Source organism: Erigeron canadensis, chromosome 3 (genome assembly GCF_010389155.1).
Source record: "Erigeron canadensis isolate Cc75 chromosome 3, C_canadensis_v1, whole genome shotgun sequence".
Taxonomy (NCBI): domain Eukaryota; kingdom Viridiplantae; phylum Streptophyta; class Magnoliopsida; order Asterales; family Asteraceae; genus Erigeron; species Erigeron canadensis.
Window position 1 is genome coordinate 34,398,847 of NC_057763.1, and position 26,830 is coordinate 34,425,676.

At 34.9% G+C, this 26,830-nt stretch overlaps 4 protein-coding genes and 1 long non-coding RNA gene across 5 annotated transcripts; 2 read left to right on the forward strand and 3 right to left on the reverse strand.

The window, feature by feature from the left end:
- Positions 1 to 2,564: 2,564 nt before the first annotated feature.
- On the reverse strand, positions 2,565 to 5,264 carry LOC122590740 (glycylpeptide N-tetradecanoyltransferase 1). The gene is made up of 2 exons (XM_043762915.1): positions 5,117 to 5,264; positions 2,565 to 4,002 (listed from the first exon to the last, which is right to left on the reverse strand). Exon 2 carries the CDS (start codon positions 3,985 to 3,987, stop codon positions 2,692 to 2,694), a length of 1,296 nt encoding a protein of 431 aa, XP_043618850.1. The 5' UTR covers positions 3,988 to 4,002; positions 5,117 to 5,264; the 3' UTR covers positions 2,565 to 2,691.
- A 1,681-nt stretch (positions 5,265 to 6,945) lies between these two features.
- On the reverse strand, positions 6,946 to 12,047 carry LOC122590738 (purple acid phosphatase 18). Its single transcript, XM_043762914.1, has 5 exons — positions 11,808 to 12,047; positions 8,580 to 9,248; positions 8,197 to 8,385; positions 8,028 to 8,116; positions 6,946 to 7,468 (listed from the first exon to the last, which is right to left on the reverse strand). The coding sequence occupies exons 1-5, from the start codon at positions 11,961 to 11,963 to the stop codon at positions 7,270 to 7,272; spliced, it is 1,302 nt and encodes a 433-aa protein (XP_043618849.1). The 5' UTR covers positions 11,964 to 12,047; the 3' UTR covers positions 6,946 to 7,269.
- Positions 12,048 to 12,969: 922 nt separating this feature from the next.
- On the forward strand, positions 12,970 to 13,651 carry LOC122594067. Its single transcript, XR_006322921.1, has 2 exons — positions 12,970 to 13,149; positions 13,230 to 13,651. It is a non-coding gene; the product is annotated as an uncharacterized LOC122594067 (long non-coding RNA).
- Positions 13,652 to 16,813: 3,162 nt separating this feature from the next.
- On the forward strand, positions 16,814 to 20,780 carry LOC122590917 (polyadenylate-binding protein RBP45-like). Its single transcript, XM_043763101.1, has 7 exons — positions 16,814 to 17,265; positions 17,887 to 18,358; positions 19,564 to 19,619; positions 19,692 to 19,822; positions 19,907 to 20,003; positions 20,280 to 20,441; positions 20,534 to 20,780. Exons 1-7 carry the CDS (start codon positions 16,975 to 16,977, stop codon positions 20,534 to 20,536), a joined length of 1,212 nt encoding a protein of 403 aa, XP_043619036.1. The 5' UTR covers positions 16,814 to 16,974; the 3' UTR covers positions 20,537 to 20,780.
- A 1,250-nt stretch (positions 20,781 to 22,030) lies between these two features.
- LOC122592940 (heat shock cognate 70 kDa protein 2-like) lies at positions 22,031 to 24,983 on the reverse strand. The gene is made up of 2 exons (XM_043765272.1): positions 24,636 to 24,983; positions 22,031 to 23,949 (listed from the first exon to the last, which is right to left on the reverse strand). The coding sequence occupies exons 1-2, from the start codon at positions 24,847 to 24,849 to the stop codon at positions 22,211 to 22,213; spliced, it is 1,953 nt and encodes a 650-aa protein (XP_043621207.1). The 5' UTR covers positions 24,850 to 24,983; the 3' UTR covers positions 22,031 to 22,210.
- Between the last annotated feature and the right edge of the window lie 1,847 nt (positions 24,984 to 26,830).

The window sequence follows — 26,830 nt, forward strand, 5'->3', positions numbered from 1 at the left end:
GTTATGTCAAGGATACCAAAAGTGGTGCAAGAGATAAATCTGTTGTGAAAGAAACTGTTAGTGAAGTAGAGTCGTATCTCTTATCAAAGCATGGGGGAGAGTATCTAGGGTTTCAATATGTTGTCAAACATTTGGTTATTGGAATGCTTTCCATTATCTTCAACCATGATTCTTTTCTTAATTACCAAATTAGTAATGATTTGAAAGAAACTGCTTTGGAGAAAGATAGGCGTGCTGTTAAGTTTGATTCAGTTAAGCTAGCTTTTCCAAAAATAATCGCTATTGTAGCCTCTGCGAATATAGATATACACCAAATCATCTTTTCCGGGGAGTATGGAAAGTTTAAGAATGATGAATGCATGTTTTTTTCATTAAGGATGACTACCAAACTTAAACATTTTCGTGCCAGTTTGCTTGATGTTAGATTTAAGGACTTAGAGTTTTTAGATTATGAATATCAGTTAGTAAGTTCACAAAACTCCTTGTCTTTTGAGAACATAGCCTCTTCAGAGCTGATTTTAGCTATTCTCGAGAAACAAATATTAGCAGCACGCAACACCATCAATAAGTATGTGAAAGATATATTTGAATATGTTCAGCTCGTATTAGAGAAGGTTTTAATATACCTTGGTCAAGAGTATTATCAGCTGCATTTGGTGTTGAGGCAAATAGCTAGAGACATTGCTCAATGGGCCAAAAAAGATTTCATGGAAAAATTGGAAGAAGTTTTAAAGTTGGAACAGAAGGTGGTAAATACGCTGGACGATCGTTACACGGATAATTTAGAGAAATTGACGTTGGTGGAAATAAGCGATAATCATTTGGAGGCCGGAGAGAAAACGATTGAAGGATTTGGAGTGGTGAAAGTGAGCCACTTGAAACAGTATTCTAAGCATAAAGTGGGCCTGGCCCTCAAATTAAAACTTGTTTTTTCTCTTTATTGGGTGCGTAGTAGAACGATTGGATGGATCGTTCTCCATGAATCTGCTGTCCTCTTTAAAGGACATGATAAAGGTTGGGGTCGAGGAAACTTCGGCTTCCTATTACTCACAATTGATTAAAGAGAATAAACTGAAGCTGTTGGAAGGAGAGCCGGTGGTGACTATAAATTTGAAAAAACTGGAAACACGCACCGTGTGTCTCAACGAAATTACAAAGGCGATTGCAAGGCTACAGGAAGAATTCGCATTCCTTATCTAAAGGTCAGTTTTTTAGATTTTTTGGTATGCCTAGGAGTTCACATGCATTTTTAATTTTTTATTTTTATTGGAAGTTATGTAAAAATGTTATAATGTATTAATCGTAAAATTATTAAATCATTATAGGTTGGTGAAAGATGATGGAAGGCTTGTTGCTGTTTAGAGGATTATAGGTTGGTGAAAGATGATGGAAGGCTTGTTGCTATTGAGAGACAGATGGGAGTTTGCATCACTCTCGAAAATAAATCATTTTCATTTTATTTTTTCAGTTTTTAATTTTGAAAACAATTGTGTTTCTTTTCAAATTATGTATGCAACATTTATTTTGTTATGAGTTGTAATGTCTTGTAATGTATAATAAGACTTATGAATATTTTCTTTACGTTATGATATCGAATTTTAAATACTAAATATTACTATATGCTTTTATATATAAAAGTACAAAATGAAGGGCCGTTTGATATAACAATTTGAATGGATTGGTTTAAAAAATTATTAAACCGTATGTTGCATATGGATACTTGTATTACAATTAAATTAAATGATAACGTGTATGTGCAAAACTAACCCAAACATACATAGAAATGAGCATAGGATCCTAAAGCCTAGCCGGCAGGCAAGTATCCGGTAGGCCAAGAACGGCTATATGTACCAGGCTAAGAAATGGATCTGTTGGGTCTGAAGGCTCTAGCGAGTCGTGACTCATGGGGGATGAGAAGTTCAAATTGGATCCAGGGCGTATAGATAAGTAAAACATGAACCACCTGGCACCTAAAGGAATATTGCATCGTCCACAACATTAAGGACTCCCATACAGAAGCACTACCATAGACGAGTTCTTAGCTGTTAAATCAGTAGGGTATTTTGGTTCATCGCCATACGACGAATGCCTTTGTAAATCAGCTATTACACTCAACACGTACTATACCAAGACGTTGGCGGTTCCACTATTCCCACAAACTGTAAAGCAAGCTGCCTGGTAAGGATCAAATCTGTCCATAACCTAACACTTCACTCCACCTTGCTTACCACATCCTATTAGATTTCAGATATCAAGCACATATCACAGCACAGCTAAGCAGTAAGCACCATTGTTGTTCCAAGGTCATTAACTATTTTACAAACCAAAAATGCATCTCATCTCATGTTTATAATATGTTCTTTCTAGGTTATAAAAGCCACCCTATAATAACAGAAAGCTTAAACAAATGATTAATGAAAGTCATAAAACAATGTCCTAATCTGATTAAATACCACAATAGCTAATTACACACCGACCCAGTGCACATGAAGGTGTGATGATCTATGAGTTGCCATGCATTCAAAACTAGTTACATACTGATAAGCAAAAAAAAGAAACAGAAATCACTAAAAAGGAAAGATGTTTATAAGTTCATAAGTCAAATTACCAACCAGAGTACATATAGATCAAGCTCTAAAACAGGTAAAAATCGGTGCACAAAATCCTAAACGGTTCTTGCTAATTCTGGAATTACAAGAGTACAAGTCCAAGTTCAGATGGTCTTAAGATCTGCTTAATTCTATAATTATACAGATAATAGTGAAGCTTACCATCACCCGGCCCGTATTTCAACTCCTTCAAGAAAGTTTCGTTATGCATTACATCCAACGCATTAAAAACATCAAAATCCTTTTGTTTTGCCACAATAAGAGCATCATTCATTAGTTGAAGTAAAGGAGTCTTGGTGGAGACATTGTAGTAAGAATATGCAGCCTTTAAAGTTGAGTGAGTCGGGTGGCCAAGAATAGATGATGGCAGAGTGTAGAAACTGCAGAAATCAGTGATCTTGTGAGTCTCAGGGCTTTCGACCACGTAACTGTCGACGACATCTTCTTTTGGAAGAATCCAGTGCTCCACGTCAAGTTCATCAAAGTCGGGTGCAACCACAAATTGCATCAAGTACGCCCTAAGCAGTCGGGTCACTGCAGGAACATCACGGAGCTCCATTTTTCTAAAACCGGGTGTAACAGTTGAATCAGGCAATTTATAAAGCTTCATTGTCCTGCTCATTGTCATTCTTGGGCCCAGCCTTGAAAACCCGACATCAATGAGCTTTTTAGGGTTCAAAGACCGATGCCAATATTGACAAGAAGTAATTGGGGTCGGAAGAACCACCCCTGCTGTATAAGCAGCCTGCCATATGTTTTCCATGTGAACTCTCCTGGTGACCTCTTTGATCATGACAGGGGCCAATCTTTTTGATCGAAGCTTCTTATGAACACACAAGAAATTAACTTCAGCCATGCTAACAATTTCATTACGTACCCGCATTCTTGCAGGAATACCAGTTATGAAAGCCACGAGCTTTTTTGAACTTTTCACGCGAACACCAATGTGCCAGGTCTTATAATAGCCCGGAGGGTGAAGGGCCCATCGCAGAAACTCTTTTGAGTAATTAAACCTGAACATATTCTCATCATCCTCTACATAGTTGTTTGTTAAGAGGTTATAAACCTCAGCACACGTCTCCTCGGAGTCCATATCACAAGTAACCCATTCATAGAGATTCGGAAGATTATAGGGTTCTTGTTTTACTTCAGAGATAGGTGTGGGAGGTTCAATCGGACCTTCGGGCAAAGACGTGTCACGGAGATCCTTGAACTGCCCAACTGGTTGCGTTTCCCAGAACTTGTGCCTTTGCGAAAGAGTAAGGGTATCTTGAACCTCTCTTGACAGCTCATCAACAGATACTTCATTTTCAACAGTCTCCAAAGACGAAGTCGCTTGATCTTTGGTATCATCATTTACAGGACCATTGTCTGCCATCGCTAATACCTAACCCTACATACATTAATTTACAACATTATTGCAACACAACCGAACCAAAAAAGAAACAAAAAGATAGATTCAACTTGTATAATATCCTTAGATCCCGTAAAACACTTAAATCAGATCAATGTCATAAATAAAATCAGAAGTATCAAATTAACTCGTCGTACAAAGATCTATCATGCATAACAAACCCACAATTCAATTCCCTACCGTGCTGAACAAAGTGAGAATCTGGTGTTTGTCAATCACTACTTGATGCCAATTTTATATTCCTAGCATCATAATGCTCTGAAATTGTTCATCAAAACCCGTTTCAGCCCCAAAATACTCCTAACACTTTTATTTTTACCTTGACCTATTATTCCATACTAATATCATAAAACAAAGTAACAAACTTGAAACTAAACATTACTACTTCCTTTAGTTGTTACACAATTCAATAAAGTTACAATTTTTCCATCAAGATTTACCATTATATCTAAACCCAAAAAGCAACCATCAATGCTAAACACCAAATACATATCTTTTTTTTCTCAATTATCTATACTATATTATAAAGCAAATTCCCCTTGTCCAAATTTTAAGTTTAGATATTTACTTTCTCAAAATGTCCCCTATCTATTCTATATTTATCTAAAATACATTTATCTCTCTTTAAATCTCAACCAATCATTTTTTTTCTCTCTTCTCCATAAATCACTTATTCCTTCAATTCATTTAAAATCTTTTATCTCAAAAACCGTACATCAATAAATTATAAAAATTATATGGGTGTTGTTAAAATTTCATGCTCTTTCATTAGAGATGTCATTCAATATACTTCCGATGAATTTGAGGTCGGAACCCGTACGGTTAAGGCATTTGGCTATCACTATGACCTATCACCTCCACCATCTCACCGCCGTAACGCGCGGGTACTTACTCTCGTATATCTAATGAAATAATTTTTTATATCAAATCTATATACAAAGCAGCAAAATCAATTATCTATATGGACATATAAAACAATCACCATAATCATTAAAAGCATATATTTAACATGATCTGAATCATAAAAAACAATATAATAATAATAGTCAAAGTGAAATTGGTAGTAAAGAAGCTGGTAAATAATTGAACTTACTGTTTTGCTGTTAGATCTGAAGATTGTCAAGCGATCGGAGATGTATATGGATTTTGCGTACGGCGAGTATAGCTGAAGATATATCTCAATTAAATCTATATCTTCTCTATATATAAAGCCCTAGCGGCAAATCTGAGAGAATATATAGAGATATACGGATGTGTGTTTGTATATGTATGTATATACTTTTCTAAAAAGAAGAATTGGAGAAAGATTAGCCGGGTTAGGCTTTGTGGAACGGCCCACACACTTTGGGCCTGGTTCTAGATCATAAAATTTTACTAAGGGCTTTTTTTTAATTAATGTATTAAATGGCTGAATATATATGTATTAAGTAAAAAAATAGGTAATTAATTGTATTTTTGTTTAGCAAGTTAAAAAAAAACATAAAATTTGACTGAATGCATTAAGTTCAGAATTATTAAGTAGTAAAACAAGAACACGACCCTGACTTAATAAAATATATTTAACCCATTAAGTCCTCTTTTTAATTAATAAAAAACGACTATATTAACTTAATCCAGACATATAACTTTTATCCATTCAGTCATTTAATCCACTCCAACACTTGATAGTTTGAAACACTAACAGGATCTATTAATCTAATACCAACCGGTATGAGGATTAATCAAAAATAAATCATGTAACATTAGCTGGATAAATATGGTAATAATTGTTGGGTAATATAACAATGTTACATGTTGACCGTTGGCGTTTCTGGAAAAATACGAAGTCTTTCCATCATGTTACCATAAAGAGACTTTACTGTATGTTGGGTAAAAACTAAAGAGTAAGTTTTTATTCTGTCTTTAAGTACACGTTAACGGTTGTAAAAAAAAAGTGTTCACTTGTATTATACTAGTCTTTTTGTGTTGATTAGTCTCGATAATGTCTAGATACGGTTTTTTTGTTTTTGTTTGGTTGTTGCATTGTATGCGAGGATCATGTAAATGTCATTCCGTCACTCAGATGGGATTCAGAACTTATTTTTTGATGAATAAAACCTTTTACCCAAAAAAAGAAAAAGTGTTTGTAGTGTTATGGGTGACGATTTACGAACTAGCAAGGCATACTTGGCGGTACAATATAGAGTTCTGCATTCTCGTGCCATTTGGGGACATGTTGTAACCAGGGGCGGTACTAAAGGGGGGCAAGGGGGTCCAATGCCTCCTCCAAATTTAAATTTTGTTGTATTTTTAAATTTTTTATAAATTTTTAAAAAATTTCTATAGGTTTTTAACATTTTGTCACCTTTTAGATTTATTTTTCATAAGTTTTCTAAGTTTGCCCATTTTAGAATTTTTTCCTGTTACCGTCTGTGGTTATTAACCATCATAGAGCATTTGGGCATTCAATGAGATCCATCAATTAAAATAGGTTACAGGTTATAGACTTTTCATGAATAATCGGCATACAGTTGTGAAATTGTTGATCCATAATAATACGGTTAGAGATGAAAACAAGCTATTCCGATTCAATAGTTCAAAATTAGTTTAGGTTGAGTATATCAGCAGATTAAAATACAGGAAAACTATTTGATTAAAGGTGTGTAACTTGTAAATGACGAATATATTTTTGTATTTTTCAAGCATTATATGCCGTCTTTAGAACCAACATTTCATGTATGGACAAGACCGTCAACAAGATAAAGCATCATTCATTGAAGATAACTAATGACGAATGCTTTTCATATATTTTTTTGTTAGACATGTCTTCTGAATCCAACGTTTCTTGTATATCCCATGGCCGGAAGAGCATTGCAAACTTGGTTATCAATACTAAGATATTTAGAAGTTATCACTTCTGAGATACCCAAAATGAGTCGGGTATAAAAAAAAACATGGTTTTTTAGATATCCAAGTTGATACATTTGTAGCACATACCATATATATCTTGTACTTGTTTAACTAATACACACATACACACAGGGATCCTCTTATGTAGAAGCAACATGAGAGATACTATATACACACACTAAAATATCAATCAAGCAACAATATGTCAATATGTATATATAACCTTCGTGAAAAAGCTTTTGAAGGATAATAACTAGCACCAACACAGCAAATAACATGTTTGATTGCTCTTTAAATATGCAAGCGTTAAGTTGTATGCTACCAACATTTACCTTTCAAAGAGACCAACATATATCTTTAGATTCTTTTTCTTTTGTCAGTATCGCATCCTGAACTCATTAATGAGGTTATCCACACATCATCAGACCTCACAGGTTCATCATCATCGTTCCTATGCCAACTCCAATAGGCATGGCTTGAGTTTACTATCTTGAGCTCACCATGACCAAAACTTGCTTCGCGAAACACAGACCATTCTGGTGATGGGTCCTTGTACCTGTTGAGGGTTGAGTGAGATTTAAGGTCTCAAGTGACCAGTGATGGAATCTCAAGATTTATGTTTGGTCTAAATTATGAAGAAAAAAAAAAGTAATCACCAATACAGAATCATAAATTTAACTTCCAAAAAGGTTCATCGGAGGATATCTACTTGACTGAACAATACAAGTAAACTTAAAGGACTAGAGTTAACACAGAAATATGTGGAAGTCGGATAACAACGACTTGTTTATTGTGTACTGGCCAAAACGAGTCGCGTTGACCCAAAACATTAAGAATTTTTTTATATAATTAGTATTTGGAATTTGGATAATCTAACTTTTTTACAAAAGTGATTTGGGAGATTGTACTTTAAGTGACCTTCTTTGGCCAATTTGCGCATTTGGCCTGTTTCAGTTCTAAACTATGTCATTTTTATGTTACCCATTAAACCTGTTAGAGGTAAAACATAACCCAAATTGACCAATTCTTTGTAATAGGCCCTAGTTACCACCTAAAGACACATATATTCAAAGAAAAGGTACTCAAGGCATTAGCAAGGCTCATGAAACACTTGCCTGGTCTGTAAACCTTCTTTGTTCCCTCCGTCTCCAATCGTCACATGGACAGCACCACATGGGTCAGATTTTCCATTATACACGCGTTTCTGAAAGAAAAAAAAAACTGCATGAAGTTCAGAGTTCAAATGTTAAAATGTATGAAACTAGCACAAGATGTTAAGGATACCGTGCGTTCATAAGCATGCACATGGCCAGCAAAGACCATATCAACACCAGCAGCATGAAGTAACGGCTCCATCACTTCCATCATCTTGTCTCCTTCACCTTGATGTGCATAATTACTGTTATACCACGGGACATGAAATAATGCAAGTAACCAAGGTGTCTTTTCACGGTCTACTGTGGAGAGATCTGCCTGTTGCCCGAGATTGAATAAAAAATTAGAATGAAATATCAAAACATGAAAACCTCGTCTAAGAAGTTTAATTCAATCAGATAAAAATGGATTTAAAGCAGTTTTCCATATAAGGTTACAATTACTTAATATCATCCTCAAAAAGGTTATAGAATAATAAATCCTATTCTTTATCAAAATAGAAACAAACATACCTTTAACCAATCATATTGTTCAGAGTTCTCATCATAATCTGTATAGGAACCAAGCATGACAATATGAGCCCCTGCAACTTCAAATGAATAATAGAGATTTGATGTTGATCCACTTTCTTCATAAGGCATTTTCCATCTAGCATTATATGCTGCAAATCCATCCTTTAAAAATGGTATGTTCTCCTTTTCATGATTCCCTTGAGTTACCATCCATGGCCTTGCACTTGCTAGTGGCTGTACCAGGTTCCCAAATGTATCCCACCTACGTTGTATGTAATCAGCGTAAGAAAGGTCACCAGGGAGCAAATGCAAATCATATTGACATTGGTCAATGTGGTCCAAAGTTGACTTTGTCCAGCCAGTTTGACCTAAATCACCAGCCACGGCTAATGTAACTGGAAACTCTGATGGCGGGGTTTTAAAACTGAGCTCGGGTCCTTGACCACCACATTTATAGTAGTAAACAGTGTCGTGTTCTAATGGACCGATAACAGTATGGTGGATTGTCCCTGAGCTATATAAAAAATAGCTATAAGAGGTAGTATCTCCATGACCCTTAAAGCTGTATTTTCCAGGTGATGTTCCATATTCAACAAGTGAAGGAGAAGATGAATCACTAGTGATCCATGTAACACGAATGTGTTTATCCCCTGCCAAGGAAATATGCACCTGCATTTACTATATTTGTCAGTCCTAGGCACTAATTCATGTAATAAAATTAGGCTAGGTTGAAAGATACCAGTGACATTTTTTGCAGAAAAAGTATATCGCAAAACCCTCAAACATATTGATTTGATACTTACTACAATGGAGTTGCATGCAACCTAAATGGAACATTTATAGACAGTGTCATAAAAACGGAGGACCAGCCTAAATTATAAATAAAGGCTTTTTATTATAACGTGTCTATTCTATTGCATGACACCAACCAAAATATGTGTTGTAGGTGTGCATGAGGTATAGATGTAAAGCTTCGATAATAAGTGTAACTTGCATGATAACTCACTAAAATCATGTGTTTTAAATTTGCATGTATAAACTTGATATTCCCTTCATCACTGATCATCTGGATAAGAGTGAAAACTTGCTAATTTAAAAGCTACAACTTATCAGACCAACCCATAACTCAACTATTAAGTATCTTGATAAAAACAAATTTCACAATTGCGTAAGTGATCCATAGAACCTGTAGCATAAGACGACTAGCACTCTTCCTGGATATAAGGGTTAAGGAGTCTACAGTTCAGAAGGTAATTAGCCTATCCCACCAATGCCTGTTGCCTCTCATCATGTTTATGAATCACCACATCATTTTCTCACAATGGTACCATATAACCAAGAAAGAAAAACTATTTAGCTACTAACTGTTTAGGCACTTTCAGCGCACCAGGTATCACAAAGTGAATTGTTGCACTTCACAAAGTTTGTTTAGATCATCTTAGAACTCGGCTTGTAGACTTAATAAGTGTTTCTACCAACTCCAGACTTAGGTTTACAGGGTTTCTTAGTTTCATCATCCAACATGATATATCGACAGATACATACACCATGGTGTACTATCTTGCAAACTTCGTAAATCTTCTAATTAAAAACCTCACTACACAGTTATCATCAGCTTCGTAAATCTGTTTTAGCTTTCTTTAGATCAATTAACTACTTACAAAAACTATAAAAAAATAAAAGAACCGTGTCTTTTATGTAGTCTCAGTTTATCATGCATGGAGTAACCAACTAGAATGATTATCAGATCTAGCATAACTTGGTAAAGTTATCATGCATGGAGTAACCAACAAAGTAACAAACCTATCCGACGTCTAGCATGACTTGGTAAAGCTATCATTACCAAGTACTAAACGACTATCAGTTACATGAAATCTGCTGAGTTGTGGAATCTGGTGTTTGCGCCTTTGCATGGATTATATAATGGCCCGCCCACAGAAATGAAGTCCGAGGGTGCCCCGTGCCCCAGCCACCTTGGTTGGGATCTCGAAAGGTCGAAATTTTGGGTTGGTTGGCACAAATTTTCATGAGCAAACCAGTGGTAAATTTCTTAGGTAGTAAGTAATTAGACTCCACAAATGACCCCAATGGAATTGTAAACCATTGTATCAAAATCAAATATAACCACCAACAAAATTTCTCTAGATTTGCCATGGAACTACCAAACAATGTAGATCCATGTACTCTTTCTGTTTCCATTCAAGTTTATGTGTATTCGTATTCTTTCGTGTGCATTTAAACTAGCGTTTTAATGTCGAATCCCCAATAAAATCCGCATACAGTACATAAACATACATGCTTACATATAAAGATAGATTCATAGATGTAAATATACATACATACACACACATATATATAGGAAAAAGTTCATGTGAGAACTAATTGAATTGGAAGAACCATGACTCCATGAGAACCTTTAAATTATAATTTAATAACTTGATATTTTCATATGTGAATGGTATATGAAAACAAATTCTATATACATCTATACTATATTATAAAGCAGATTTTCCCTAGATTTTTAACATTGAACTTGAAATTTTCAATATTGATTTTAAGTACTTCTCCAAAATGCCCCTCCTATCTATTCTATATTAATCTAAAATAACTATAATACCCTTTCTCTCTCCTCAAATCTCAACCAATCATTTTTTTTCTCTCTCCTCCATAAATCATTTATTTCTCCAATTCATTCAAAATCTTTTATCTCAAAAACCGTATATCGATAAATTATAAAAATTGTATGGGTGTTCTTAAAATTTCATGCTCTTTCATTAGAGATGTCATTCGATATACTTTCGACAAAATTTTAAATCCGAGGGCGGAGCCCGTACGGCTAAGGCATTTGACTATCATACTCTTTGACGTATCAACTCACTCTATGACCTAGGTATCACCCCACCATCTCACCGCCGCAACGCGCGGGTACTTGCTCTCGTATATTAAAAGCATAAGAATATAAGATCACACAAACTTAAGAAGGAAAAACTAAGACTAGCTAAAAAGAATACTAACATTAATCCGCCAAATAAACACATGACATAAAGATTCTAAATATTCATTCATTAAATTTAAATAAAAATATAAAACAATGTTAGTCTTTCTGCATCCATCTCGCTATACACCGCCATGGATTGAGTATGTATCGTTGCTGATATAAAATATTAACCGAAATATATATATATATATATATATATATGCATATATACAATATAAAAGAAATCAAACCTGTTGAGGTTCAGATGATGGCTTTGGATCCCAAGGGAAATGTAAAGTCTTTCTAGCCGGTGGCCGGACGTATTCTGCCGTCACGGCGGTGATCATTACAACCACTGCCGTTAACAGTAACAGTATTTTCATTTTATTATTAATATTTCGCACCATATTTATTTTATTTTTTAATTAAAATAGAGTGTGTGAATTCAACAGACAAGTATTATATGACGTTGATGATTCTGGTCGGAATGAAGACATCATATTCAGTCCAAAGTTTTCATACACAGTAGATTAATAGTTATGGGAATAGCCCTTGTACTTTATGTTTTTTACTAAATAGACCCTGACTTTGTATAAACGTGCTGATTTAAAAATTCTTATCAATTATTGTTTAAGCAAATGGACAAATAGTCAAGATTAGCTTTACCTTTGTTATCTTTCTTTTTGTATAGTTCAATCTCTCTTTTTGTTATTAGTGCTTCCCCTTTTATTTTGAGTTTTGTGTTTACATTATGTTTTGATTAATGTATTTGTGTGATTGATGCTTCTAACTTTTGTATTTGACTTTTTGTTGTAGATATGTATTTCTTAACAAGTAAGATTAATTACTTTATACTATTATAAGTGTCTCATGTATGATAATTGATGAATGTGTAAATAAAATAATATACGTTGTTATCATTATCTAGGTTGTAAATCAATAGGTCCTTGATTTATAACTCTATAAAGTCTCGAATTGTTTGCAATCTTAACATCACATGTAGTACACGTAAACAAAATTCTAAAAAACTGAAAGTAACATTAGATTAATTGTAAAGACTTTTAGATTTCCATAATTATGAATCATCTTTTGATTTGAGTTCTTTTGACATCTGCTTCAGGGGAAATTAGTAGAATATGTTTGATATGAATGACTTTGGAGTTTATCGTCTATTATTATTGGTTAATGGAGGAACTAGTTTAACTTGTTGCATTTTTATTGTGAGAAAAAAAAAGGATTAGTATCTGACAATGTAATGAATTATCCACAAATGTCTATGTTATGCAATGATTTATGCGACTATCTATGTAATGTAATGAACTCGTTATTTTGTTTAAGTGACGTAAGATACCGGATAACTATTTACGTGTAATAGGTTGCTGCCACGTAATATCATGTCAGTTGTCACGTACGTTACATACAACCCATAATTCATTACGTTTTCAATTCCGATGAATTTAGACTTCTAGTCTTCCGATTAAATTAATAAATAATAGTAATAGTAGTAGGTAGCATTGTATCATAATTTATCCATCCGATCCCATCGGTCCCATTCCATCCATCTATACATCCATGACATATACAGTCATACAGGTATAATGTATATTCATATCTATCTCTAAATTTACTTTCAGATCTATATCTATAATATATTGGATCGATGCGATTGATAGTGGACAAGAATGGTGGCGACCGAGGTTGGGAAAGGACAACAACAGATTGAACAACCACCATCACGCCGCCCTACAGATCTCTGATGGGTAACGACTTAATGATTCAAGAAAAAGGAGGGAGTGAATTAACAGGAGCCAGTGGTCGATGTCAAAGATGGGAAAAGGCCGTCGGAGTACCAGGTATTGGTGGTGTTCCAGATCTGTTTCATCCCTAACTCCATTCGTCGATCCTCACACTTTTGCTACGACTAGATCGCAATTTTTCAAGGTTTTTGGTGGTTCCTTTTTTTTTTTTTTTTTTGTGAGTGTATTATGTGTGTTCATATATGGATGTCACTTTAAAGAATTAACAAATCTTTGATTGCTTTGAAAGTGATGGATTGTTTTGATATTAATTTTCATAAGTTGGCTTGTTTCTCGTATTATTATGTGACTTGGGTTTTGGATTTCATGTTTCCATTTCAATGTTTGACACACATAAATACAGTTTCGTTGGAAATTAAATAAGTCACCGGGAATTTGTTGGAAAAGGTCATCGGAAACTGGAATACGGGTCACCGGAAACTGGAAATACTCATCTAGAACTGAATTTTATATATATTGTAAAAATAGTTATCTGAATATGTTCTTGGATAGCCACGTATGAAAATGGGCCGGACTAAGCATGCAAAGCTTGGTCAAACTTAAATGAAGTCAAGCTGGTGACCTGAAACTGGTTGTTCAGCCGATAACATACATGCTTAGACAAAATAACGATATCGTTACATCACATAGACACTCGAGTAGATCATTGCATAATATAAACATTCAGAGATAGTTCATTACATCTTCAGACACTTACTCGAGTAGATCATTGCATAATATAAACATTCATAGATAATTCATTACATCTCCAGACACTAAACCTAAAAAAAAAAAAAACAAAGAAAAGGATAGGCAAAATGAAAACTTTTAAAATCCAGGGAAACGAAAAAGTAATACCAAAAAAGACAAAAAGAAACTCAAACGTGAATACGCAACTTCTAGCGAATCCAATGTTAATTTCTCATCATTATTAGATCCAACATCATACTAAAACTAAGCATTTTTATGATCCTGACTTTAGTACCTAGGCTACTATTGAACATCATTTTTGTGTTGCATGAGTTTTACAAGGTAGTTGGGTGATTGTTGGCCTAAGTAAATGGAAAAACGTGATTATTAATTCTCCTGAAGTTATAATAGAAGAATAGCGTCTACAACATCTATAATTGAAAGAGTGCTCCGAAGTGAACTTCCCACACCATCTCACTCTTAGGCACAACCACCAAAATTCACTTTGCAACTCATTATCAATATTTTGTGAAATTAAGTTTGTTTTTTTGAACTCTCATTTTCAAGTTTATGCCAATAAAAAGTTTGGTTAAAGATTGTGTTACAATTGTATGTTTGAAGTTTATTCAGAAACAATAATAGTTAGGTTTAGATTCACTGTAAAGAGTAGTCATATCTAATGTGACATCTATACACTCAGGCGATCTCAAGCGTCGCCTCAATCCCATTTATAAACTCTCTACAATTGCTTTGGTCACACTGTGTGGCAGTGTAAACCAATGTTTTCAAATCGGCCGGTCGGACCGGTTTGACCGCGGCCTGACCGGATTTTTTAAGACTTCCGGTCGAACCGACCCCGGTTTAATGGTGGAAATTGAACCGGACTGAACCGTTCGAACCGGACCGTTATCGAACCGCTATGAACCGGGTCAAACAAATTCAACGTCCTTTTTATGTTGTTTTTTTTCTATTTTTTGGGGGAAAAAAGATCCAAATGTTATGTTTATGATGAATTCATCATGTTTAGAGTAGATCGCAACATCCACCGTAAGATCAAACTTCATCTATTATTATTATTGAAGAAGATGAAACTGAAATTTTTTAGATTTATGAAATGGGGGGAGATTTTGGTTAGAGATTTGGAAAAATGGATGGAATGAAATAGGGGAACCAAATCGATGTTTGGAAAATGAATTGAAGAAATAACGTGGGGGATAAAAAAAGGAACTTATATTGTTGATTTTGAGTGGGGTAACAAGAAGCCATTACTACTGATGCAGAAATGAGAATACTGAATAACGAGCTTGTTTGTGGACTTTCTTACAGAAAATTAACTTGTATTTTTCAAAGTGGTCTTATGTGATAATTAGTCAAATTTTATATATATACTCCTATCTACATTTGAATATGGCCAAGACTAAATAGAAAATAGAGAAAATGATTATTGATATTGGATGACATATAAATGTATTTAAACTTATATTAGAACTTGTTAATCATGTGTTTTGTGTTAGACTTTGGTTTATTATTAATTATTACTTGAAATTTAATATTATTGAACTTATGTTACATTTTAACTAGAAATCTTATGGTATTACTTGGAAAAATGTATGTTTCGTCAAAACCCGGTCCAACTACGGTCCGACCGATCTGACCGGTCTGACCATTGAATTTTTGTGAGCCCGGTTCAGTGTCCGGTCCAGTTTTCAAAACATTGGTGTAAACAATCATTCATTATCATTCCCATTGTTTATGGGCTAAAGTAAATGCTCAAAAATCCAAACACATAGAGGTGCAACTTTCGGTTAACCGGTTAAGTTATTTATATATAATAACCGAAATCGGTTTTTTTTTTTAAAAAAAATAACCGGTTTCGGTTAACCTATACCGGTTAATAACCGGTTTGTGTTTGGAAAAACCTTAACCGGTGTAATCGGTTCCGGTTAATAATAACTGGTTAACCGATACCGATTAACCTATTTCCAGTTTTTTTTAACCGGACACATCATACAAATGATTCAAAAAAGTTAAGTTATTAAAGTCTTACCTTGGAACCCATCTCTACCGACTTCCAATCCATCCCTATTAAAAAAAAACACTCCTGCGAGTTTTGTCACATGGATTCAACAAATCAAATCAAATCCCATCATTTTTTGGTTCTATTATCTCAATCTTCATCGGGGGTTCTTGGTCCTCGTCGTCAACAAATCAAACAAGATCACACACCAGGAAAAAACCCAAACGGGTAAACCTGAAGATGGAGAAGAAGTTGAATGGGTTTTTTGTGGGGTTTTTTTTATGTCATCGATTGAATGGGGAAGAAAAGGTTTAGAAAAGGAGTTTAAGGAATTAAGGCAGCAGTGGGTGTAAAGAAAAAGGTATGAGACTGGCTAGTGTTAATCAATATATATATATTATTTGTGTATGTATGGTAGGTTAACCGATTAACCGTTTTTTTTTTTTAAAAAATAACCGATTACCGGTTAACTGATTATGATCGGTTTCTGTTTTCAAAATGTCAAATCGATTCCTAATTGTCGGTTTTTCCTAACCTATAATCTATTATTACTGTATCGGTTACTAACCGGTTACGGTTATAGGTTAACTTTCGAATCGGTTCGGTTAATCGGTTTTTTTTAACACCTCTACAAACACATAACTTACTAAAATACTAACCAGGCCACTCGCATCCCAACAAACCCAGCCCAGCCCAGCCCGTTCAGTCAAATACATTACTTTGCTATCCTATATAACATGCCCCACACCACACAAAAATATCCTCTCTCTTGCTTGCACGAATCAAACCCTATCATTCATCTATTTGATTCGGGGCTCTATCTTCACCTATACATACACCAATCTATATCTATCTCACCTAGGGTTTCAATTTTCCCTTTTTCCAATTAATAATTAAACAATTAAAATAAAAAAGATGATGCAACCAGGAAACGGCATGGCACCACCACCACCACAACAATCGTACCAACAACAACCGCCACCTCAGCAACAGTGGATGATGCCACCTCAGCAGCAACAACACCCGTTGCCACCTCATATGTGGGCCCAGCAACAGCAGCAGGTGCCACAACAGATGATGCAAGGTGGATATGGCGGTGGCGGTGGTGGTGGCGGCTCGGATGAGATTAGGTCGCTTTGGATTGGGGATTTGCAGTATTGGATGGATGAGACTTATGTTACTAATTGTTTTTACAATACTGGAGAGGTATATAATTTCATTATTTATATATGTATATATATATGTCTGTGTGTGTGTGTATGTTTATATATGTGTCTTAAAATTGATATTTGTATTTTCTAGATCTTTTATATTTAGCTGTGCTTTATGAACTCTGGATGTGTGTGTTGTTAAGTGGTTCATCTTATTAGTTGGGTTGAGCTTTGGAAGTTGTAGCTAGTTTTTGTTACAAGGTGTTTTTTTTTGTTTCCACCCCCCTACCTTTTGTGTATATTCATACCTGCAAACAAACACATTTGACTAGAGGTCGTTTTGGGGCAATTCGTCGATTTTGTTGTTTACAGTGTTCATTTCTGGTTTGATACTTGGACCTTTCGTATAAAATGGACTTTGTTGTTTCGTTTTGCATGTTGGTGTGGTTAATCAAAGGTGGTAAGTCATGTTATTGGCTTTCTGTATTCTATAAGGACTTTGTTGTATCTTTTTGCATGTAAATAATATTGGTTGGTTTGGTTATTTGAACATGTGGAATTATCTCATTCCTAAAATGATACACTTTGCGCTTGCTTGTTTCTGTCTCTTATACTTTAATGTATTGTTCATTGGTTCACTTTAAATATCTGAAGAATGTTTTATTTTTTTTCCCAGGTTGTTACAGTGAAGATTATTCGTAACAAGCAAAGCGGACAACCTGAAGGGTATGGTTTTATTGAGTTCAGGAGCCGTGCAGGTGCAGAAAGTGCTTTACAGACCTACAATGGAACACTGATGCCTAATAGCGAGCAGAATTTCCGGCTCAACTGGGCAACCCTTGGTGCTGGAGAGAGACGCAACGATGACACCCCTGATTACACAATCTTTGTTGGTGATTTGGCTGCAGATGTTTCAGATTACGTATTGCAAGAAACGTTTAAAAATGTTTATCCATCCTGCAAAGGGGCAAAAGTGGTTACTGATAGAACAACCGGACGTTCTAAAGGCTACGGTTTTGTTAGATTTGGAGATGAGGGTGAGCAACTTCGTGCGATGACTGAAATGAATGGAGTTGTCTGTTCATCTAGGCCGATGCGGATCGGTCCTGCAGCTACCAAGAGTGGTGCAGGTGGTGGTATGCAGAAAGGTTTGTCAAAACTATTCTTAGTATTATTAACTAACCTGAAAGATGCTATATTAATGTTAGAAGATCTTATACTATTTGTTCTTTTCTATATGCTTAGATACATTTGGTCTAGTTGTTTCTATTTGTTATTACCTTCTTTTAAGAGTTTATAGAGGTTTCGATCTGGATCTTATACCTCTCGTGTAGTGGGGGCATCATGAATTTTAGTCATCTTATTCCAGTAGTTACATTTGCGAACGTGAGAGTGTTTAATTTTGTAAAAAAGTTGAAAAACTTATAAAAGCTCATGTTGTCTCACAAGCAGGACCCAGAGAGGCTCTCATTTTTGGGTGCCTGGAACTGAGTTCAGCCGAAATGTTCCACTTTATTGCAGTGGCCTTGTTTAGGTCAGTGGTTTTGTTTATGTAATGAGCTTCTTTCCTTACTGCAATTCTTTTGCGTTCCGTTCTACATTCACCTTAGTATTCAGTTCCGTTTCATTTACTTTTCCAGTTCTTTTTCAATATATTTACGTCTTTAGTAAACTGCTTTTTACCCGATTTAAATTGTTCTCTTGTACTTCCTGCATTTCTTTCTATTTTAATTTTCGCTTTTCTTACAGTTCTTAGACTCTAGTATTTTCTTCTTATTATGCCGTACCCATTACTTTCAATGTCAGTTCTCTCTTTTTCCGCCTCTATTCCTACCATAGAGTCTTTGATTATCTTCCTATCATATCTGCATATTGGGGATCACTCTTTAAATCTTTTTTTGGGGCTGTCTTATGGTGAGTTTGTGGAATAGTATTACTTTATCTTTCAGTTAAAGTGTGGTGCATAGTGTCAGTTATATTTAATTAATACTAAGAAGTGGGTCCACTAGGCAGCAAATAGATGTATAGGAATAAGATGTTTCCTTTATATATGTCTGCATTTTATTAGTGTATTGTTCTGATTGGGGTTACTTTCTTTGACATTGGTAGTGGTAAAAGTGGGGTACATTTGTGAATGTTTAGGTTGTGTGAGTATGATTTCCTAGTTGATGCTTGTTTTGTGTTTAAGATGTGTGAAGAACTAGTAAGTTTATTGAATTTGAAGGAGGATGGGCTTCGTTCCAGCCAGGGGACTTCTAAAAATCAGCTTTTCAGCTAATTCTTTATAGCAGTAGGTTATGAAATCTTGGATGGCTTCTAAGGATTTTTTTTCTCACATTTTTTACACGTACAGCTCCTTACCAGAATGCCCAGGGAAGTCAAGGCGAGAGTGACCCGACTAATACAACTGTGGGTATTTTTTGTTATTATATGCCTGTTTGGGTGTTGCATGATATTCACAGTTGACGTTCATGACCGCAGATATTTGTTGGTGGTTTGGACCCAAGTGTCTCTGATGAAGCTTTGAGACAGGTTTTTGGCCAGTTTGGTGAATTAATTCATGTGAAAATACCGGTGGGTAAACGTTGTGGATTTGTTCAGTTTGCTAACAGGTAAGACAGTAAACAATTTTAATTATTTTGTACATTTTATAGGGTGTCATGCTTACCCTTATGATGTGGTGCTGTATTTTTTAGAGCATGTGCAGAACAGGCCTTGTCGATGCTGAATGGCACTGAATTAGGAGGCCAGAGTGTTCGACTTTCTTGGGGACGTAGTCCATCAAGCAAACAGGTTTGACTTGCACCTTTGTTTTTGTTATGGTTCAGGTTAGAGGTGGTTAGATGGGCTAATCGAGGGGGTGGGCAATGTGTCAAATCTTGTAACTTGGTACATGGTGAAATAGGTCTCATTGGCCTGAAACTCTTGTCCATTAGTATTGTGTAGTCTATTGAATAGGAAGTATTTAGGTTGGGTTTTTTCATGACTTGGTTTGTTCAAGTAGTTTGGCGTTGATATTTTCATTCGTTCACCTGTTGGAATCAATACTTAACCCAAATCAATTCATAGGCGGAGCAAGGCCAACAGTATGGTGCCGGTGGTGGTGCATATTATGGCTATGCACCCCAAGGGTACGAGGCATATGGGTATGCTCCCCCACCTCAAGATCCAAATGCATATTATTATGCAGGAGCAGCAACCGGGTATGGAGGTTATCAACAACAACAGCAGGTAGGGTTTTGTGGTTTGTATCCTTTATTTAGACATGGTTCACTGTTTTATGTATGTATAGCATCCACGATTGACTGAATTTTTATTTGCAGTGATCTGTTTTGATAAAAGTTGTCGGCGCTCAAGAGACTGGCTTGTGTTTACTTATGAGTTGTGACAAGAGGGTCTGTAGTTTACCGTTGTGGTGTTTGATATGCCAAGGGATCCTGAAACTATTGTGGATGTTACTTGACATTATTTTTTTATGTTGTCTTGGTTGATCTAACTCTGTTTGAAGATGTTAGGAATCTTTGTTGAGAAAACTTGATTGCATAGTTCTATTTTCTAAAAGCTTTATCATTTGGTTTGCATGATATTTATTAGTTTAAAGCACCAGCATCCCCTTTGGTATAGTTTTATTTTGTAGAGGCTTTATTTTTTAGTTTGCACGATATTCTTAAGTTCAAAGTACCAGCACCACCTTGGTACATTCTAGCAAGAATCGGGATCCAAATACATTCCAGCTTTTAAATTCCTATATCTTATCCCTTAAATTTTTTCAACTGTTGGCAACTGGTTTCCGTCCAGCTTGGATTGCCATTTATATCATCCACTTCTTATCACCCACAGGCAGCTTTTAGCTTAACTTGGCATTTTACATGCTTTATGCAGTAGTTCTCAAAAGGCATTCTTGGCCTTGACCTTTTTCTTGTGCTCTTCATCCTCTGCCTTGTATTTCTCTACAGCTTATACACCATCCGAAAACTATGTTTATCGTTAATCTTTATGATAAACCATGAACTCAATTCACTTTTCATTCAAATTTTTGTTTTTTTTTTTTTTTTTTTGTCTAAAATTACATTTTCAACACTCCGACTTCATTTACTACTTAAAGAATTTCAAGGTACAACATGTTGATTAAAATTTACTTAGTTTTCACGAGCTAATATGTCCCAGGGTGGTTAGTTTGTTATTGTGGTTCACAGTCGATGAACAATGAGCCTCCAATATCTAACTCTTCAGGATCAGATAATGTCTTTTAGATAATCTTAACAGCGTTCTTAATGGAATTAAAATATTATCCGATGGAACTCCAGTAAATCCTTGGGTAATTACCTCCAAAAAAACAAAAAAGTTATAAAAAATTACCACCTAATCTACTTCACTAACAGCCACGAACACCGTGGTCTCACAAAGGCAGCCAATTGCTTTATCAATCAAGTGATCGACTAATAACATTTCCCATGATTGACTTAAATAGTTGTGGAGCTTCTGGGGGGCCGGGGCTGCTTTGACTGCATACAGAAACTTGAGCTAGCCTGCCAAAACAATGGTTGACCTAGATTTAAAGCCTCAGCTGGGTTTATTACTCGTAGTATTTAATCACACAGAACCACGAGTGATTCCAGCTATTGTTCTTCCAAGTCAATTTTCTTAAATTCCAGTTTCAGAACACAATTACCTATTGTTCTTCCAAGTCAATTTTCTTAAATTCCAGTTTCAGAACACAATTACCTATTGTTCTTCCAAGTCAATTTTCTTAAATTCCAGTTTCAGAACACAATTACGTTCACAGAGGAAACGCAGACAATGGGGATAATCACAAAGAGTTAAGCAGGAAAGAAACAAGATTAACACACTATCCAAAGGATAGTAAGGTTTACATAAAAAAGTTAACAGAACTAAATTTGCTAAAGTTTAATGAAATTCACCAACAAGGTCTGAAACCAAGCAAGCCTACCCACAGACCCACAATTTTAAGATTAATTAAACATCCTCCTTTCAAAACTTTAATCCACCTCTTCAATCTTAGGCCCTGCACCGCCACTACCAGCTGAAGGACCATTGTCATCCGTACCTTCACCCATATCTGGCCCACCCGCGCCTCCTTGGTACATTCTAGCGATTATCGGGTTGCATATTCCCTCTAGCTCCTTCATCTTGTCCTCGAACTCTTCGACCTCCGCCAACTGATTCCCATCCAACCACTGGATCGCCTCTTCCACTGCATCCTCTACCTTCTTCTTGTCATCCGCAGGCAACTTGGAGCTTATTTTGTCATCTTTGATGGTGTTCCGCATGTTATAGGCGTAGTTCTCCAAAGAATTTTTGGCTTCGACCTTCTTCTTGTGTTCCTCGTCTTCTGACTTGTATTTCTCTGCCTCCTGCACCATTTTCTCTATATCCTCCTTTGACAGACGCCCTTTGTCATTTGTAATCGTGATCTTGTTCTTCTGCCCGGTTGTCTTGTCCTCAGCAGACACGTTTAAGATCCCATTAGCGTCAATGTCGAAACAGACAGTTATTTGTGGAACTCCACGAGGAGCTGGCGGGATTCCAGATAGCTCAAACTTGCCCAACAAATTGTTGTCTTTGGTTCGTGTTCTTTCACCCTCAAAAACCTGGATCAAAACCCCTGGTTGGTTATCAGAGTAAGTTGAAAACACCTGCTCTTTCTTGGTGGGAATGGTTGTGTTTCTTGGTATCAAAACTGTCATCACGCCACCGGCAGTCTCCAGTCCCAGGGACAACGGTGTCACATCCAACAAAAGCAAGTCTTGCACTTTCTGATTCCCTTCACCACTTAAAATAGCAGCTTGGACCGCCGCTCCATATGCCACAGCTTCATCAGGGTTGATGCTCTTGCACAACTCCTTCCCATTGAAGAAATCTTGGAGCAACTGTTGAACCTTGGGAATACGGGTAGAGCCACCAACAAGAACGACATCATGAACATTACTCTTATCCATCTTGGCATCTCTCAAACACTTCTCGACAGGCTCCATACACTTTCTGAACAGGTCCATGTTCAATTCCTCAAATCTGGCACGAGTAATTGTTGTATAAAAATCAATTCCTTCATACAAAGAGTCGATTTCAATGGTGGTTTGAGCAGTTGATGAGAGAGTCCTCTTTGCCCTTTCACAAGCAGTCCTCAACCTCCTCAAAGCTCTTGGATTTCCACTAATATCCTTCTTGTTCTTCCTCTTAAACTCTTGAACAAAGTGATTAACCATCCTGTTATCAAAATCTTCACCACCCAAATGTGTATCTCCGGCAGTTGACTTCACTTCAAAGATACCTTCTTCAATGGTAAGCAGAGACACATCAAAAGTGCCACCACCCAAGTCGAAGATCAATACATTCTTCTCACCTACACTGGAAGCCTTCTTGTCAAGCCCATATGCAATAGCAGCTGCAGTCGGCTCGTTGATGATTCTCATGACATTAAGACCAGAGATGACACCAGCATCCTTGGTAGCTTGACGCTGTGAGTCATTGAAGTAGGCAGGAACAGTGACCACTGCATTTTTGATGGTGGTCCCAAGGTAAGCCTCGGCAATTTCTTTCATCTTGTTTAAGACCATGGAAGAGATTTCTTCAGCAGAGAACTGTTTCTCTTCGTTTTTGTACGAGACCCCAATCATGGGTTTGTCAGCAGGGCCAGGAATGACTTTGAACGGCCAGTGCTTCATGTCACTCTGCACTGATGGGTCAGAGAACCTCCTTCCAATTAGACGCTTAGCATCTGCATTCCCACATTATAAGAATGATCCAGTTAGACTTCATTCAAAACTAACTAAATAACAAATCTTCAAGCAATGTAAAAGGAAAAAAGGATATCATTGCTCCACTTGCTTCACAAAAATAATTTCAAAAATTTAACCCCTAATCTAAATCCATATATATTTTAGATAACATGGACAAATTTACTATTAAAATTACATAACGACAGCTGCACCCTATATTTTGAAAAACCTTTCAAACCTCTACTTACCATAAACTAAACTTCAAATGAAATTTGCGATGAAAAGAACATAATGGTCACTCATCTTTTTTTAGAATCCATTTCTTAATAAGTAAATGTTGTCAATAAATCAATAATTGGCATGCAAATTTGCAAAAAGAGAATTGCAATTGTTGTAGCAGCAGAATTATACAAATTAATACACAAGAAGGTGTTTAGCTGAGACCTACAACCATTGTTTCCGAAACAAACCCTAAACTGTCAAAATAACATGTATAACAAGTCAAGTTTATTGCTTTCAAATTTTGCTAATTACAGCCCTAATTACTGTCAACAACAAGAAGTTTAACTAGCAAATAGGGGTAGCTAATACACAAAACTAAGCTTAACAAATAGTTATACAACAATAAATAATAATAATAATAATAAGCATAAATATATGAGAAAGGACAGGGGCAGGGCATTACCGAAAACAGTGTTAGTGGGATTCATGGCGACCTGATTCTTGGCAGCATCACCAATCAAACGTTCTGTATCGGTAAAAGCGACATAAGACGGTGTCGTTCTGTTCCCCTGATCGTTAGCTATAATCTCAACCCGATCATGTTGCCACACGCCGACACACGAGTATGTTGTTCCGAGATCAATTCCGATTGCCGGACCTTCTCCTTTTCCAGACATCTTCTTCTTTACGATTTTTTTTTATATAAAAACTAGTAAAATTTAATTGAAGTTTGACAGAATGCGAGTATGCGAAGAACGTTTTTTTTAAATATTTTTTGCTTGTTATTCTTGTTACGAGAATGAATGAATGCGAGTAAGGTGGGATTTTATATATATATATATAAGGTAGAGGGTTTCATTGATTTCGGGAAAGTTCGGTGATTGGGGTGGGGGAATGTCAAGTTTCGAAGGAGGTTCGAGATAGTGTTAGATAGGCCTAGTTGCTTCTAGACTCTTCTTATTTTCCCTCGTTTCTTTATTCAGATTTTTTTTTTTTTTTATACAGCAAATTTAGGTTCAGCACACGCAAACTCCAATTTCAGAAAACACTTATTCTTTTAAGCTACAAAAAAATAGAGTCACATATGATTATGCAATTTACCCTTTTTTTTGCTAGTAAAAAAGTAATTTTATTGACGAATATTATAATCTTTATCTAATTTATTTTTTTTACCTAACCATATACAACTCTTTTATTTGATTAAATTGAATTTAACTGATTTCATCATTTAATTTTAACATAAACTCAATTAGTATAATAAAATTAATCATAAAAATAAAAATATAATATAAGTCGACCATATCTATAAATACAATTATCTTTTAACATAACTTAGTCTTTCATTAATTGATATAATATAGTAGAAATCCAATCCATTTTAAAAACCTACAGCTTTTTTGTTTTTTTGTTTGATTTTATTTTTAATTGATTATTATTTATCTATGGTATATTTTTATCACAAGAATTTTTATATAATTAAATAATGTAATTTTATAAGGAAAGTACATTATCTCTTCATAAAACATAAAATTATTATAGTTTATATTTTCAATTCTACTAATTTCTATTTTTTAATATATAAAGTTTTTTATATATACTAAAAGACAACTTATCTAAACATTTATTAACCAATTATAGCTCTCGAATTCTCAAAATTAAAAATCGGTGATGTAGTTATCAAATTTAAAGGTTTAATTTGTAACTTTTTTTAACATGACAGTACCTAAAATAGGTAAATGGATGCAGTACGGATTATTTTTCCCTTAAAAAAATATCTAATAATCATTATCCGAATATTATTTATATAGTATTTGTAAAAAAAAAAAAAAGTCTAATTAATTTATATTTTTTTGTTTTTCCATCAATAACTTATACTTTTTATCCTCACTAACTACTCAATTTATAGTTATTTTAATCTTTTTTTTTTAATATACGAAATGACAGTTGCTCTAATAAAGTATCGATCAATAATGGCTCTCAGTTTCTCCTGACATTTTTACTTTCAATTTTGACTTTAATTTACATTTTTTTGTTTTACATCACAAATTTATACTTATTAACCAATAATTCTAATATAATAAACCAAAAATAATAACTAATATATATCTAATAAAATGATAGCTAATATATATCAAATAAAATAATAGCTAATATATATCTCACAATCTACAACTTTGACTTTTTAATATTTAAATATCGTTAAGTATGTAACAATCTACAACTTCGATGGACATACAAAGATTTTGTAATATTCAAATATAATTAACTAGACTAAACCCGTCCGTTGGACGGTAACATTATAATTATCATTAATATTATATTAAATAAATAATATATGTTATTTATAATGATAAATATGTTATTTTGGTAAAGGTATATATGATGTTTCTTTTAAATTTATTAGATAATATTATAAAATAATTACCTTAAACTTTCTATTTTCATATTATACGAATAGTTGCATATAAATAATTTAAAAGAATGAAAGGTTTGTTTAAACATTCACATAAAGCTAATGATCCAATCTATTCACTAATTAATTTAAATAATAAAGTTTTGCAATAATCCTTTTTAATGTCTATCCACATAAAACGTTGTGTTTGAAGTTGACTTAAATGCCATCGTAACAACATTTTGAAAGCCTTTTTCCCTTAATGT